Source organism: Macaca fascicularis, chromosome X (assembly GCF_037993035.2).
Source record: "Macaca fascicularis isolate 582-1 chromosome X, T2T-MFA8v1.1".
NCBI lineage: Eukaryota > Metazoa > Chordata > Mammalia > Primates > Cercopithecidae > Macaca > Macaca fascicularis.
The window spans coordinates 135826244-135843729 of NC_088395.1; the positions used below are offsets into that span (position 1 = coordinate 135826244).

The 17486-nt window shown below is 39.5% G+C and overlaps 1 protein-coding gene across 6 annotated transcripts in view; it reads left to right on the forward strand.

Annotated features, from left to right (window-relative positions):
* OCRL (OCRL inositol polyphosphate-5-phosphatase) overlaps positions 1–17486 on the forward strand; it is a 60192-nt gene that overhangs the window by 13061 nt on the left and 29645 nt on the right. For 4 of the 6 annotated variants that reach the window (XM_065538414.1, XM_015444102.4, XM_065538411.2 and 1 more), the window contains exons 5-15: positions 3937–4047; positions 4476–4565; positions 5245–5365; positions 5452–5613; positions 7350–7451; positions 7980–8094; positions 9215–9331; positions 9430–9617; positions 11724–11835; positions 13207–13316; positions 14934–15069. In XM_065538414.1, coding sequence (XP_065394486.1) covers positions 3937–4047; positions 4476–4565; positions 5245–5365; positions 5452–5613; positions 7350–7451; positions 7980–8094; positions 9215–9331; positions 9430–9617; positions 11724–11835; positions 13207–13316; positions 14934–15069 — 1364 coding nt within the window. The remainder of the gene's footprint in view (positions 1–3936; positions 4048–4475; positions 4566–5244; positions 5366–5451; positions 5614–7349; positions 7452–7979; positions 8095–9214; positions 9332–9429; positions 9618–11723; positions 11836–13206; positions 13317–14933; positions 15070–17486) is intronic. The other 2 variants (XM_065538413.2, XM_074029171.1) reach the window with 1 other exon arrangement.

Here is a 17486-nt window from a genome sequence, read left to right on the forward strand (position 1 = left end):
TAAGAAATGGGAGGTCTGTGACTGTGTGTCTTTTAAAGAAACATGACTGCAGGGGAATATAGCGATGGACTGGAGTTGGAGGGAAATCAGAGCTCCAGGAAGATTTTTGTTTTTCAGATGAGAAGGACTTAGAACATGATTATATGCTAATGTGGAGGAACTAGTGAAAGGGAAAGCGTTAAGGATATGGGGATGTGTCTAGGGAATAGTTGTGAGTGTAAGATTACTAAGAGAATCAGAGGGGTTGTAATTCAAAGTGAAGGAGGCTTGATAGGAGGAATCTTATTCCTTGTATCAGTAGGGAAAGGATGAGATGAGTACAAATACAGATAAGTTTCCATGTGATAGCTTTATTTTTTCTCTGAAATATGAGCTGAAGCATTCTGCTTAGAATAAGAAGGCTCAAGAAGATGGGGGATCCAAATTTTGAAGATAAATGAGTAGGTGTGAAACAGTTGTTTCAGATAGTAGTAGGAGACTGATTGACTGTGGGAACTTAGGTTGCTTCCTATGATAGAGGACCCAGTTGAGATTGGCAATCAGGAATTTATAATGATAGCCATCTGGTTGTGGATGTGCATATTTGCCCCCTCTGGTTGTTCAGGTATAAGTTCAGAAAGGCAATTAGTTCGATTTATGAAGATTGGTATTTAGCCAGGTAGGTGCCATGGAAGAACAGAGAGGTAAGGCAGTTCTGGGTTTTTGCAAGAGTGTAAAGTAATGATGGCATCTGTTTGGTAGAAGGGGAAGTGAGAACAGGAAGGGGCTGACGGATAGTAAGAAAATGGAGAAATTAATGGGCTAGAGGTTCCCATGAGGTTAAAAAAAAAAAAAGTTACAGTGGGGATAATGAGCAAGTAAGTTGGAAGGAATAACATATCAGGGAGGGATGTTTGAATTAGAGGTTTATGAAGTGGTGGTGGTTCTATGATGACAAAATCCAGGGTATAACTGAGAGGGTCCCAATAGCAACTGAGGAAGTGGTGGCTGAGATGGAGGGGGAATCTCATTGGATGAGGAAGTTGAAGGTGTTGACTGGGTTTTCTGTGCTAATTTTAAAGGGACCCAAAGTTAATGGCAGGAGATTGAGTGTAGAGAAAGTCTTATGAGTCTTATCTTGGATTCTGAAGTTTCTGGGAGGATGGTGCATGATCTTGTAGAGGAAAGGGAGGAAATGGTAGATTCCAGTGGATGAGCCTCAAAGGAGAAAGGATTTTGCCTGAGGGAGAAGGAGAAAGAATAGTCTGGTGGTATTATTAGAACAAATAAAGACACCAACTAAAAATTACTTCAGGTGTGAGAGAATATAAACAGACTCCATTAAGAGGGTTAGGCCGGGCACAGTGGCTCACGCCTGTAATCCCAGCACTTTGGGAGGCCGAGGCAGCCAGATCACGAGGTCAGGAGTTTGAGACTAGCCTGGCCAACATGGTGAAACCCCGTCTCTACTAAAAATACAAAAAGTAGCTGGGCGTGGTGGTGCGTGCCTGTAATCCCAGCTACTTGGGAGGCTGAGGCAGGAGAATCGCTTGAACCCAGGTGGTGGAGGTTGCAGTGAGCCGAGATCATGCCATTGCACTCCAGGCTGGGCAATAGAGACTCCATCTCAAAAATAAATAAATAAATACAAGAGGGTTGTAGGAGAAGTGCTCCTCCTAGGGACCAGCCAGTTTTGCGGTAGACTCTGAATTTTAATGTGGACATATAGTCAGATCACTGGGAAACTATGAGTGCCTGGGCTTCACCTCCAGAGATTCTGTTTTAATTGTCCTGGAGTGGGGCCTGGGTTCAGTATTGTTTTTAAAGTGCCCCTGGTGGCCAGGCACAGTGGCTCACGCCTAAAATCCCAGCACTTTGGGAGGCCAAGGTGAGCGGATCACAAGGTCAGGAGTTCGAGACCAGCCTGACCAACATGGTGAAACCCCGTCTCTACCAAAAATACAACAATTAGCCGGATGTGGTGGCAGACACCTGTAATCCCAGCTACTCAGGAGGCTGAGGCAGGAGAATTGCTTGAACCCGGGGGACAAGGTTGCAGTGAGCTTAGTTCGTGCCACTGCATTCCAGTCTGGGCAACAGAGCGAGACTCCATCTCAAAAAATAAATAAATAAAAAATAATAAAGTGCCTCTGGTAATTTTAATGCATGCATAGTTGAGAACTACTGAGAGATGCAGAGAATATTCAGATGAAGTTGAGGATGTAGGAGTGTTTGCAGATCACAGAGGTACAGAGGGTTTTAGGATAGACAAGAAGAGTAGAAGGTTGAGTCTTGAGGTAATTTGTTCTCTTTCTCAAGCAACATGGTGAGGGAGCATCCAGCATTATTTTGTAAGCAATTTCTGGCCCATTAAATAGGTCAGTTATGTATTTGCTAAAATATGTCTTTCAGGAATTGTGTGTTTGTGTGTGTGAGAAAGAATAAGCGTTTTTGTTCTACATTTATGTCAGATAGAAACTACTCTTTTAAAACCACATTTAGTATAAGTTATCTGAGAAAGAAAGGACTTGTTAGGCCCTGAAGGAGTTTTCCCTGTATCTTCATGGCTGCTGTAATTGACACTTGATTCCTTCCCTCTCTTTTTTCCTCTCTACAGCGGCACCCTCATTAATTTTCTTATTTGTAGTCTATTTGGGTGCCTTCTTTCACATTTTTTCTCCATTTTTATCTCTTTTCTTCTAACTAATCATTTTATTTTCCTTTTTGTAACTCACTTTACAAAGATAGAAACAAGAAAAAAAATGCAGAGGACAAAAAGCCAAAGGTTCAGAAGTGAATTTCCACCATAAAAAAAAACTAGGATTTTCGTTTCATTTTCTCATGTATTTGTTATTCACAAGTGTTAAAGAGTCCAGTTCATCAGTCATTAAATACCTTCTGTCTGTGAAGTCTAATGTTACTGTCACCAGTAGAGTGACCAGCAAGCCTTATTTGCCTGGGACTTTCCCAGTCTTAGCATTGGAAGTCCTGAGTCCTAGGAAGCCTCTGAGTCCCATACAATGCTGGGACAGTTGGTTACCCTAGACTGCTGAAAGTGCTGGGTTCCCTGTATGTGCACCCTGCATGTGTATGCTGCCTCTTGCCCTTAAGAAGCTTGTAGTTTCCAGAGGCATGAGAAAACAACGTATGTAATAAATCAGTTACAATAAGAATAGAAACAAGTACATAGGTTTCCTGGATCACCACATCCGAACAGTTGATACAAATGATAACTATAGGGCATCAGAAAAGGGGAGACAATATGTTACACACATAAGAAATTAAAGTCCTAGCTAACTTTGCTTCTAATTCTCCTAGTTTCCAATTGGGCTGTACTTGAACCAAACCACTTCTGAGCATAGGTCATTATATTGTTTTTGTATGTTTATTCAAGACATACATTTTAAACTTGAGGTAATGAGTTATAGATGCTTCTTTTCAGAATACTTCAGTATCACTGTTTTTAAGTTATTTTGTAAATTTAATCTGTACTTATGGACAAACCATCCTACTCCTTTTATTCCCTTTGTGCTTCAGATACTCTGACAATATGATCTGGACTTGAAATGGTAGGAATTTCTAGCTAAGGAATGGGAGGAGGGTGATTTGAGGAATTTACCTGTTGCTAGAATTCGAAGGTCCCTGCTTTGATGTCTGAGAGAGAGATCAGAACGCAGGAAAGTATGATTTTAGTGTGTGTCATATCCTTAGATTGGGCTGCTCATTGACATGGTTCATCAGCCCTAGGAGTTCTCACTTCCCTTAGGGTTCCCTCTCTGCATCACCCCTTCCACCACCGTCGTACTGACTCTCTTGATCTTGTACATGTGCTTCCTATATTATAGATCTGGAATATTTGTGTTCTGGACCTTCTATTAACCTGATAAGTTGAGAATATGATCCCAGTAAAACATTTTATCCCATAGCAGTATATGTATGGATTTCAATTCTTTTTAGGTGGCTGCAAAATTCGGGTTCAGGGGGACTGGATCAGAGAGCGCCACTTTGAAATCCCTGATGAGGAACACTGTTTGAAGTTCCTCTCAGCTGTCCTTGCTGCTCAGAAAGGTAACTCAAGACTCAGCAATTTTCTTTCTTCTATTTCAATGGGAGTGGAATTCTGACATGCTGATACAGAGGAAAGTGGCCATTGGCAAAATACCTCACCCTTTAAGCCCTGATAGCTGATTTTTTTTTTTTCCTCAGGAGTGAACACAGGGATAGGTTAGGGAACAAATCTGCCTAGCTTTTAGGACACTAGGCCAGTTTTCAGAATATTCAGTGTCATGGCAAGCATAGATTACCATAGACTATAATTCTCCTTCTGCCCGCAGATGACCCCAGAGCTGCCCTCATTTCCTTAATTTCTTCCACTGTATCCAAAGATGGTGCTGGCCCCTGCTTTTAACGAATGTTGAAAGAATGGCTTTTGGCTATGGTAAATTCTACTCAATGAAAGACTTCCCAGTTTCTGACCGTGAACCTTATCTCTCCAGCTCAGTCACAACTTCTTGTTCCAGAGCAAAAGGACTCATCTAGCTGGTACCAGAAATTAGACACTAAGGACAAACCTTCTGTTTTTTCAGGTACTAAAAAGTTCCTGGTTCCCTTATTGCTATGGTCATTGCAGAGTCAGTGGATTTTATCAGGCCAAATATGGTGATGTAGATTAAAGCCAATGTCAGACACATTCTCCTGCAGAGTAGTTTTATCGAGTCCAGACCCACTGACCAGCATTCACTCCTTATCCTTTCTGTAGCATGGTAGCTGTTCAGGAGCCAGCTTAGCAGGATAGTAGAAAGTACAAGCTCCAGAGCCAGACAGCCTGGGTTTGAATCCCAAGTCAAGGACTTACTAGTTATACGACCTTCATCGAGTTACTCAACAACTCTGAACTTCCATTTTCTTTTCTGTAATATGGGAAGATTTTTAATAGGACTAACTTTGTGGGTTTTTTGTGATGATTAAATGAGATAATGATATATTCCCTTACTGTCAACCAGGCGTTGTGCTAAGTCTTCAATAAATGTTAGCTATTACTGGTCTGTTCCAAGTTATTGTAAACTGTTGTTCTAATTAGTATATCAGTGCTTCAGGAATGGGTATGCTTCTTCGAGCCCCAATCCAAGTAATTTCTACCCTTATGGTAGCTTTCTGTTTAGTAATACCACTGATCAAATGGTGATCAAATCAAAGCCCTGTTACCCTGGATATGTTGGATGTTACATTTTTTCCCCCTTTGACTTTGGGGTCTGTGTCTTTCAGGGCTTCTCGGATTTGAAGACAATTTTTCTTCTATGAATTTGGACAAGAAAATAAATTCACAAAATCAGCCTACTGGGATTCACCGGGAACCCCCACCTCCACCCCCTTTAGTGAATAAAATGTAAGTCCCATGTGAAAACATATTTCCCCTGTAGGAGAATTATAGTTTAAACAATTTTACTTTTGAATCTCTCGTTTATTTGCTAGGCTTCCACGTGAAAAAGAAGCTTCTAATAAGGAGCAGCCCAAAGTGACCAACACCATGCGGAAGCTCTTTGTACCAAATACCCAATCTGGGCAGCGGGAGGGTCTCATCAAACATATCCTGGCAAAGCGAGAGAAAGAATATGTCAACATTCAGACTTTCAGGTTAGTGTCTCTTTTGCTTCCTGAGTCTAAAAAGTTAGTAGGTATAACAGACAGTGGCCTGTTGATATTTAAGACATTAGCCTAATTAAGAATCAATGATAAAAAGAAACGGTCGCCTGTTTCAAGCTCCTGTCTCTATGCTGGCCAATAACATGCATATCAAAAATAATGCAGATGCTACAGTTTCCCTTGGATTTTCTCTTTTTTTATGAGTCAGGGTCTTTCTGTCACCCAGGCTGGAGAGAAGATCATGGCTCACTGTAGCCTCAACCTCTTAGTCCTAAGCAATCTTCCCACCCCAGCCCTGCAAGTAGGTGGGACTACAGGTGCACACCACCACATCCAGCTAATTTTTTTTTTTTTGAGACGGAGTCTCACTCTGTCACCCAGGCTGGAGTACAGTGGCACGCTCTCAGCTCACTGCAAGCTCCGCCTCCCAGGTTCACACCATTCTCCTGCCTCAGTCTCCTGAGTAGCTGGGACTGCAGGTGCCTGCCACCACTCCCGGCTATTTTTTTAAAAATTATTTGTTTGTTTATTTATTTTTATTTTTAGTAGAGACTGGGTTTCACTGTGTTGCCCAGGCTAGTCTCAAATTCCTGAACTCAGGCAATCCACCTGCCTCGGCCTCACAAACTGCTGGGATTATAGGCTTGAGCCACTGTGCTTGGCCTTCCCTTGGACTTTCTAACTACTAATTTATGCCATGTCTACTAATGTCTCTATCGAGTCCTAGAGAACCAAATCAAGGTCACGTGTACTAGGGAATTTTCCCCTAGCACATTCCATAAGCAAGCGTGTTTATATATCTGGCCTGCTAAGTTTTTTTTTTTTTTCCAGCCAATATTAGAAAGTTAAAGTCCATCATTACCACTAGCTCTTAACTTACTTTGGTAAAGAAAGTTTCACCCAGTCCTCTTGATTGGGAGGTCTATCTTGGATTCTTTCATCTGTATTATTTTTTATTTCATCTTTACTTGTTGACATCTTCTTTTCTGGACCTGTGTGTATATGCTGCATGTGAGGTACCATGTGGCATGTATCACCAATGCATGAAGCAACACCACCTTTCTTTGTTATTCATGAGCAGAATGTACCCTTCTAGTCCAAGATTCTAGTCCCATCTGCTTTCCTGTCATGCCTCATTTATTCTAATTCAATCATAACTATATCACTGTGCTAAAACTTCCAGTTCCTCATATTGCCCACTATGCTTATATTTGTGTGTAAACAGTTAAGACAGTCATGAGTTTTCCCTTCTGCTTTCCCCCTTAATACTATGTCTGCCTCATCAGAATTTCCTACACAGATGTCCTTGTAATCCTTCAGGAAGTGAATTTCTGGAGTCAACTACAGCCCCTTATAGAACATTTATCCATATTTGACTAGCTTACAGCATGAAGATACCTCTTTCCCATCCATAAGCTCTCCTTTCAAGTATGAGTTTGGATGGAGCTTAATTGAAAGGAAATGTGGTATAGCAATTACCTTTGCATTTTTAAAAATAGAGACTTGGTTTCCTCTGTAGTTTTACTTAATGTAAAATTTAGAGAAAATAAGCCCACTGCCTTTGTGTTCTAGATGCAAAAGATCTTTCTTACATATGTAGCAAAACATTTTGAGGAATTATGTTAGCATATTGTGAACATACCTTTGTATAGAAGTGAAAAGAAAGACCTTCTGTTGGTTTATACTTCATCTTTGTTTTCAAATTATCTTTTCATATTATGTATTAGGTTTTTTGTTGGAACTTGGAATGTGAATGGCCAGTCTCCAGATAGCGGGTTAGAACCTTGGCTGAACTGTGATCCCAGTCCTCCTGATATCTACTGCATTGGGTAAAGAACACTTCTGGAATTTCCTTTTGGCTATATGTTTGGTGTTAGTTTACATGATGTTTTTGCCTTTTTTAGAAAAGAATTTGGTAAAACCTACTGTAGACTATACACGAGAGTTAACTTGTGGGTCAAATTTGTGAGAACAGAAAGGAACAGATATCTAAAATGGTGTAAGGAAGCATCTAACTTTCTTGAAACCCATAGGAATCTATATATTCTGCATAGAAACTTAAGTCTTGAGGTCAGTTCTAACAGTGACAGTTCCTAGGATATAAGCGCAAAGCTCTACTGTTATCCTCTGTGGGAGGTATTTTGATTTATTTTTTGCATAGCTTATGAATGTACTTGTGGGAATTGTTTAGAAAAGAAAGCTACTTGTCCTTACTTATAGCTTGGGTGAACAGAGCAGTTCTATAAAATTTATCTCTCTCCCATCTTTTTTTCATTTGCTGTTTCAACATATGGGACAGGAGGTAGCCAGAGATAATTACGGGATATGTATAGATCTCACATCGCTTTTTTCCTCAGATTCCAAGAACTGGACTTGAGCACAGAAGCCTTTTTTTACTTTGAATCTGTGAAGGAACAAGAATGGTCCATGGCTGTAGAGAGGGGTTTGCATTCCAAAGCCAAGTATAAAAAAGTAAGCCGCATTTAATTGTCTTTTTAAGTATATGACTAAAGAGGGCTCACCGGGAGTTATTCCATTATCTACAACTTGTTTGAAAAGAATAGTTTAATTGAATTCTTCTCTGTGTGTAGTACGGGGATAGGGCAGACTGATCATTCATCCTTATTTCCTAGAAAAAAATTTCCCTAAGCTTTTGGATATGTATTTTCATTGCTTAGATAGCTTTTAGGGGAAAAAAAGAATTTTATTATTCATATATCAATACTTAGTTTGAAATAATTACACATAAGATTTCTGATTTATGCAGTAAAACTTGAAGATTGAGATTACTCACTGACATGGTCAGAATTGAATGCTTTACAGAAAAGCAGTATGAAATGTGGGCTCATGGTGCATGTGTTGCAATCAGAGCAAGAATAGAAGTGGTGTGGAATTTGAACGAGTTCTAAACTCGGTTTTAAGTTAAGAGGAGAGTTGACTTTAGCAAGATGGGCCAATTTGTTTGTCTAAAGACATTTATCTTTTATCTACCAGAAGAGTTATTTTAATTACAGGGCTATCATACTAAGCTCTCTAAAACAAGTAATGTGAGTAACTTTACTCTACATCTCTTAACAGTTTATATAGGTAATAAAACTCCTGGGGATGTTATTCCTCTCATATAGGTCCCTGACTAATGCATTTCTCTGACATATTTCTAGCTGTAGTTCACAAGTTAAAAATAAGTGAAGTAAAAAGGATTGCTGTTTGGTTGATTTCAATTTCTTAGAAAATTAGACATCAGAAACTAGGAAGGAAAGGTGGAAGGAACAAGCTGGGGTAGTGGCTTTATTATTTGAACTTTTAATGCTGCTTACTCCTGGTAGGCTAAGAAGTGATTAAAAGAATGGCTCTAGAGCTGAAAGTACTCATTGTCCCTCCAGGCTTTTAACTCTTACTGGTCAGAGCCAGATTAGAGCCTCCCCAGAGAATATTGGTTTCCACTTGATGGGGTCCACTGTGAAATTAGAGGATATGAATTCAGGTTTGGGCATTGGTATATCATCTTGATGAAAAATTAGTCATGGGACGTTAGATATGTGGCAAAGATTGGTATTAACATTAACCTTTTATAACTCCCTGGAACTCATAGGTTCAACTGGTGCGCCTTGTCGGGATGATGCTTCTTATATTTGCCAGAAAGGATCAGTGTCGATATATTCGTGATATTGCTACAGAAACGGTTGGAACTGGAATCATGGGGAAAATGGTGAGTTACTTTGGAAATGAGCTTGATTATTATTCATGTTCATGTAAAGTTCAGTTGCTAGTTCAGTGTACTAATTGAATAATTACTCTTGCTAACAGGGAAACAAAGGTGGGGTCGCTGTGAGATTTGTATTTCACAACACCACCTTTTGCATTGTCAATTCCCATCTGGCTGCCCACGTGGAGGACTTTGAGAGAAGGAATCAAGATTATAAGGACATTTGTGCAAGAATGAGTTTTGTGGTCCCAAATCAGACCCTCCCACAATTGAACATCATGAAGCATGAGTAAGTGATTAACTCACCTGTAGCCTTTGAGTAGTGGCTACAGGAGTTTGGATAGTGAAGAGATTAAATGTGGTGAAATACTGTAGAGCTGTGAAGAGTGAAAGATTACCAGTGAGGGATTGGGGTCACAAAGAAGAGCGGATTTTTGAGTAACAACAGAATCATTGAGGCAGAGAAATTAGACTTGATATCAGAGGAAAGGATAGTTCTATTAGTGGGGCATCTAGAGTAATGCTGGAGGGTCTGTAGTTGGAGTCAGTTTTTATTGTTTTTATGATAAAATAGAAATATTCATTGTAAATGTAATAAAAGATAAAATTAGAACTAAAATTTCCTCATTTCTTATTCTCTACCTAGCCAGTCCCTCTCTCCAAAGGAAACCGTTCTTAACAGTTGGGTGTGTAGCCTTTTAGATCTGTACTAAGATGACAACCAGTAGCCATATATATGGCTGTTAGGTACCTGAAAGTGACTGGTCCAAATTAAGATATGCCGTATGCATAAACTATATATTGGATTTTAAAGACTTAGGAAAAATATGTACAATATCTTGATTTCTAAAATATTGATCACATGTTGAAATAATTTGAATATATTGAGTAAAATGAAATTTATTGATATTTTCACTAGTTTTTTTTCTTTTTAAATGCATCTACTAGAAAATTTAAAATTATATTGTGAGGTGCATTATAATTCTATTAAATAGCGCTATTCTAGCCTTTTGTCTATTCACATACAAACACACACATAGGTACCTGGTGTATGAGACTATATTATTTGGCTGGGTGCGGTGGCTCACGCCTGTAATCCCAGCACTTTGGGAGGCCGAGGCGGGCGGATCACGAAGTCAGGAGATCGAGACCATCCTGGCTGACACGGTGAAACCCCATCTCTACTAAAAATACAAAAAATTAGCTGGGCGTGGTGGCGGGCGCCTGTGGTCCCAGCTACTTGGGAGGCTGAGGCAGGAGAATGGCATGAACCCAGAAGGTGGAGGTTGCAGTGAGCTGAGATCCTGCCACTGCACTCTAGCCCGGGCGACAGAGCAAGACTCCATCTCAAAAAAAAAAAAAAAAACTGTATTATTCTATTTATTGTATTTATTGTGGATCCCTTTCCAAGCCCCTAGATCTACATTGTTCTTTTTATTGGCTGTGATTATTAAAAATAGGGGCAGCAGAGAGAGATCAGTGAAGAATGGGATTTAATAAACATAGAAGCAGAGATGTGTTGAGTAGATACGGTGGTGGTAGAAAATGATTAGCTTTAAAGAAATTAATATAGAGAGTACAGTAATTGGGGAAAGAGGAGGAAAGAGTAGGGATCTTCAGCTATTTTCCATAATGTCTCAATAATTAGGATCATGTGGAATTCTATTTCACAGTGGTAAAGTTAAGGCCTTAAAATGTATGGTCATGAAGTTGCCATGAAATTCCATAAATTTATTTTCCCAGATTCCATAAATTTCATGTTGCATTTGAGATTGTCAGAATGACCCATTGGGAACTTGCGATCACTCAACAGAAGAGTCCATTTTGATGTGGTAATTGCATTGTCTCCCTTTGTGGGGCTCAGCACATCTTCCTGCCTGTAACTTGGGCAATGGTAGACGGATTAGGCTACACTAGAGAGCCCTGGACCTACTTTTCTTAGTGGGTCCTACCTGGGAGAGCTGTCACTCAGACCATGCAGACCTTAGTGGAGAACCTGCAGAACTTCAGGGCTCTAAGAGGCAGAAGACGTTCAGATTCTCTTCCCCTAAAGACCTGGCTAGCAGCCAGGCAAAATTTTGAAGCTAGTCCAGCAAATAAACTGCATGCTTCTCAGTCCATTAACTCCTTGGCTTCTGAATCCCATACATAATATTTCCCATTTTCATTCTTCATGTGTAGAGTCCTGTTCTCCCACCTATTTTGTAATCCATTGTCTCTCTCAGGTGTTGATAGTAGTTGCCCTCAAAGGATTGGTTACAACTTTAAACCCCTTGTGAGGTAGTGGTTAGTGAGCGCTTGTCAATAATCTACCCATTTTTCTTCTCTCCATCCTTCTCTGTTTTTTTATGCTAATCGCTGCTACTTCTGTTCATATATTTTTTTTGATCCTTAGTGTTGTCATTTGGTTGGGAGATTTGAATTATAGACTCTGCATGCCTGATGCCAATGAGGTGAAAAGTCTTATTAATAAGAAAGACCTTCAGAGACTCTTGAAATTCGACCAGGTAAGTAAAGTTTCATTTTAAAGGAACTTTCCTAGATGGGAGATGAGATTGTTAGAGTTGTGGGAGGTATATCTTACTCTAGGGAGTGATGGAAACATCTTACTGTCTTGTGAAAACAGTCTAACTAGTGATGCATTGACTACATACAAGATTTGTAGTGCTTTTATTAAGTGCTTGGATGGGAGGAGGGAAGATAACGTTAGTGATAAAAAGTAAATATAACATTTATTCAAAACGTCTTTATTAAGAAGAAATTTCAGAGATTTGTATAAATGAGTTGGTGAATGGGTGGGGTTAATTGGAGAACACTTCCTGGAGGAAGTGGGCCTTCAGCTATGTTGATGTGGTTTGGCAGATGGAACAGGGAAAACTTCTATGATTACTTGGCAGACTGAGGAACAGCTTGGAGGTAAAAGAGGGAGGCCCTGTGAGGGGAATTGGGAAGCACAGAAAAGAAGTTTGTCTGGGATGAACAGCATAGGCTATGGGCTTATGGGAACTAGATGATAAGTTGAAGCTAACTGGTATTTAAACCTGCAGAAAAAGCATTGAGTCGGTAACATTTACATAAAACCTGATATTCAAGAACCTGGTTTCCATATATTTGAAGCAGTAAATTTGCTTCAGAACCTGGCATGTGACTTGAATTTTTACTTCAACATATGGATACTGGCTGCTAAAAGTGAATGCTGCTTATTGAGGGAAGAAAATGTTTTGACTTCATTCGAATAATCTTTAAGTCGTTATGAGAGCCTTTTCAACCTTCAGACGTAGCCAACATTCAGGTGATTTGCAGCAGAATGGTTTTTGTAGTGAGCCGTTCTTGTCTATGTCTACCTTCACATTATGGTTGGCTGGGAAATTTCTTTGCTTTTTCTTTCTCTATTCTGCCTCCAAAAGGGGTATATTTAGGATAAATTCTGAGTCTTACGTAACTCTGGTAAAATATTTGAGTGAGGATCTTTCAAAACAATTTGAAACTATTCGCTGAATTTGGTTTGTGGAATTATTCATTCAACATTTGTGTGTTTTTTCTTTAAATTAAAATTGTGCTGGGTGGTTTCTGCCCAGCTCCAAGGAACTTATAATTATTCAGATTTCGTTTTTCCATTTTACCCTCTGCCACTATTAGCAATAAAAGAATAGTGATGTGCTAATAACAAGCATCCTATCTGAGGGTGAGTTTAGATGCTATGGGAATGCTGAGATTTAATTCATAAGGTATAGAAGTTTTATTTATGTACCCTCACAACAGTTGTAAAGGCTGTGGAACTAGATACTTAGAAATGGGAACAGTGGCTTATCAACCTGATTATCTCTTATATTAAGATAGTGTTATCCTGCTTATTTGATGCTTCTTTCTATCTGTAGCTAAATATTCAGCGCACACAGAAAAAAGCTTTTGTTGACTTCAATGAAGGGGAAATCAAGTTCATCCCCACTTATAAGTATGACTCTAAAACAGACCGGTGGGATTCCAGGTAAAGTAATAAGAACCATCTCACAGAAAAGGTTAAGGCTTGATCTTACTTCTGACCCTCCATATTGGTAAGGGGCTAGGAATTTTTTAGGCCATACCATAAGCAGATATAAAAACCTAATGGCTCAGTGCTATTGTAGAACAATAGGAGTGTTTCATTCATCTATACTCAAAGGTGAGCCTATCTTAGGGAAGTTATTACTTATATGTCAAGACGGTTGAAGTTTTATGGGCTGCCTACAGTGCCTTATTTCTCTCATCTCAGCAGACTTAGACTTGCTTAAATTTTGCCTTCTTGATTTTGCCTTTGTTTCTTACCTATTACTTATTCTGGCTTTTTTTTACCAAACTACTCAACTGTTGAACTCAGGATACCAGAAGGCAAAACAAAGCCATGAAAGGTTCTTCTGGCACCAGTAGCTCTCAATCCTTAAAAGACTTTAGAATCCCTTAGAGAACTTCAAAAAATACTAATGCTTGGACCTAATATCTGCCACAGCTGGAGAACACTGAGAAGCACTATTCAGTAGACCCTTTTGATTTCCTAATCACCATAGTAAAGTGCGCCCACTGTTCTTAGTGACTATTTGTCCTCTACCTACTATCTCTCTCTCTCCTTCCTTCCTTCCTTCCTTCCTTCCTTCCTTCCTTCCTTCCTTCCTTCATTCCTTTTTCTTTTTCTTTTTCTTTTTCTTTCTTTTTCTCCTAGCTGGCTGAGCACAGAAACTTGAAAGACAAAGAATCCCCAGGCATGTTCAGCTGTTTTGAACTCTGAGAGTACTGGCATGGGGGTGGGGGGAGTCGATATTCCTATGCTTCTAGGTAACTGGCCAGCAAATGAGGTGACACTGTTAGATCTTGTACACTTTGCTGTGTTTGTTTCACTCACCTGACTTGAGAGTCAACTGCATAGCTACTGATGAGAAATATGTGTGCCACCTTCTGGATCAGGTGTACAAGGTGTTGCTTGTTTTAATGGAATGATGAATAGGTTCTTTTTCCCTACCCTTGGTATTCTGTGGACTGATACCTGCTCAGACTTGCATGGTTTGATTTTGTTTTGTCTCTATTGGAAGAAGCTAGACTTGTCCATAAATGTCTGGTTTAAAGGAGAAATCAATACTGTTATTCCTCTCCAAAGATTAAGCCCAGTCTAGGAAGAGAAGATTGGAGTTTTAGACTTGATTAGTTATCTATCTGTTGTGAAGTGTTGTTGACACTCATAGAGGAAAGGAAAATGAAGTGTTCAAAATATAATCCAAATCTTCTGAGGATATTTTAAGAACGTGCTATTTTCTCCTGTGGTGACATTGTTGAAGATGTACTCCCAATCTTAACAGAACCATTAATTCATTAGACAGCTATTCATTGAGCACCTACTTTGCACCAGATACCATGCTAGGTTCTAGGAGTTCAGTGGCAAACAAGCAAATACAATCCCTTCACAGAGCTTGCAAAATAATAGGGAGGATGATAGTTAGGGGTTGTTAGGGAAGGAGAAGTACACGGTTCTTTGGGAGCATGTAACAAGACAGCCTAACCCTGATCTAAACCAGTGTGGTAGGTATTATGTTCTTGTATGGTATGTTCTCTTTATAACTCATTTCTTTACTTACAGTGGGAAATGCCGGGTTCCAGCCTGGTGTGACCGAATTCTTTGGAGAGGAACAAATGTTAATCAGCTTAATTATCGGAGTCACATGGAACTGAAAACCAGTGACCACAAGCCTGTTAGCGCCCTCTTCCATATTGGGGTAAACACTTGTTTGTACATTCACTTATTTGTGTGTTAAGTATCAATTACTAAAGGATTATTTAGACTCAGAGCAGATCAGTAATTCAGCAAGCCATAAATGTTCCATAACCAAGTAACCATTTGCAGCATTGAAAGGTTAGTACCCCCAGCCCTCCCAAATGCTGTCCGTATAGCTCTTAATGCTCCAGGCCTTTTAGTGACACAGATGTTTCTCATGATACGTAGTGGTTAGGTGGTAACTTGAGCTTCCTAAAGTAAGTATGCATAATGAAGAGTTAAAAGCTAAGTTTTATCAGATAGTAAAGAAGGGAAACACCTGGAGAGAGATTCTGGGTGGAAGGGTAGAGACAGCAGGACCAAAGGCACAGACTGATCAGAATGCAACCAAATCTGCATATTGCCCTAAGGGACATAGTGTCATCCCTACACTTTTTTTTTTTTTTCTTTTTTCTTTTTTTTTTGAGACGGAGTCTTGCTCTGACCCCCGGGCTGGAGTGGTGTGATCTCGGCTCACTGCAACCTCCTCTTCCCGGGTTCAAGCGATTCCCCTGCATCAGCCTCCCAAAGTGCTGGGATTATAGGCATGAGCCACCATGCCCAGCCAATTTTTTCTTTAACTCTGTTCTATCCTGGGCTGCATTAATGGCCAATTATTTAATTTTCTGTCTGTATTGTGAGTAAAGTTTTTTTTTCTCATTGTATTTTTAAACTGTGTGTTATTGGTATGTAGGTTATATCTTGTAATCATGCAATTTAATTTGTTATAGCCAGTACATTTAGGTTATTTCTTGTGGATTTTTCAGATCTACAGCTCTATAATCTGGCGGAATGTATATAGTGCAGTGCTTAGTAGAATGGACTTTGTAGTAGACTTCTGGGATTTGCATCCCAGTTCAACCACTTTCTAACTGTGTAACCACGGACAATTTATGTAACATATTTATGCCTCAGTTTCCTCCTCTATTAAGTGTGGGTAATATTGGTACATACTCATGAAGGTTAATGAGTTCAGACATGTGAATAGCATAATGGGATAGGTTTCTTTCCTCTGTGTGTGTGTTGATTTGGTGGGCTTCTGAGATAGATATCACCAACCTGTTTTATCCTGCTCCTGTTTTAAGGAAGAAAGACTTTTCATTCACTTTTCATTTAAGATCAGAATTAGTTATTGGTCTTAGAATAGATTTTAAATTTTATCAAGACAGTCATGACTTGACTTTTGTCCATTTTGAAATTTTAAAATAATAATCATCAATAATAGTAACTGTTCCTCAGATAGCAGCTAGTAGCTGTGTGGCAGGCACTATGTGAGGCAATTTGCACACATCTCATTTACTCCTCACAACAACGCCTTGAGTTAAATACAGTTGATCCTTGAACAACATGGGTTTGAACTGCACAGATCCACTTATACCCAGATTTTTTCAACCAAATGCAGATGGAAAATACAGTATGCACAGGATGTGAAACCCACGTATAAGGAGGGCCAACTGTGGTACTTGAGTATGCGTGAATTTGATTATACACAGGCAATGCCAGAACTAATCCCCCATAGATATCAAGGGACAACTGTATTTCCCATTTAACAGATGAGCAGATGGAGAACAGCAAGTTTAAATAATTTATTTAAGAGCATTCAACTAGGAGGAGAGCTGAGATTCCAATCTTAAGTTGGCTTAACTCCCAACTCTGTGCTCTTTCTACTACCCCACAATGCCTCTATAATTCTACAGAACTTGACAAAATATACCTTTAGATAACTTCTTTTAGCCCAACTAATTTCTAGTTTGTACTTGCAGGCTGCCCCTTTTTCTTCATTTGAATTCTCTTAATCCATTTTGAGAGGATATCTTTCCTCAAACACTAACCTCTTTGGTTAGATCAGCTGTGCTTGGCTTTTTTGTTTGTATTTCTTTTCAAAACCTTAGAATTTTTTGGTTTGTTTGTTTGTTTTGAGACAGAGTCTTGCTCTGTCACCCAGGCTGGAGTGCAATGATGTGATCTTGGCTCACTGCAAGCTCCACCTCCCAGGTTCACCCCATTCACTTGCCTCAGCTTCCCTAGTAGCTGAGACTACAGGCGTGCACCACCACGCCTGGCTAATTTTTTGTATTTTTAGTAGAGACAGGGTTTCACCATGTTAGCCAGGATAATCTCAGTCTCCTGACCTTGTGATCCACCCGCCTCAGCCTCCCAAAGTGCTGGGATTACAGGCATGAGCCACTGCGCTCGGCCAACCTTCGGATGTTTTTAATACTCCATACACATTAATGCAGAGCTTCTAGTGGGATATTTACATTTTTTTCGGGCTTTGTGTATTTATGTGTATCTTTAATAAAGATCTGCCTTTTGAGTTTTTAATGATTTTTAAATTGTATGGCAATTACAAGTGCTTTTAAAAAAATTAAAAGGAAA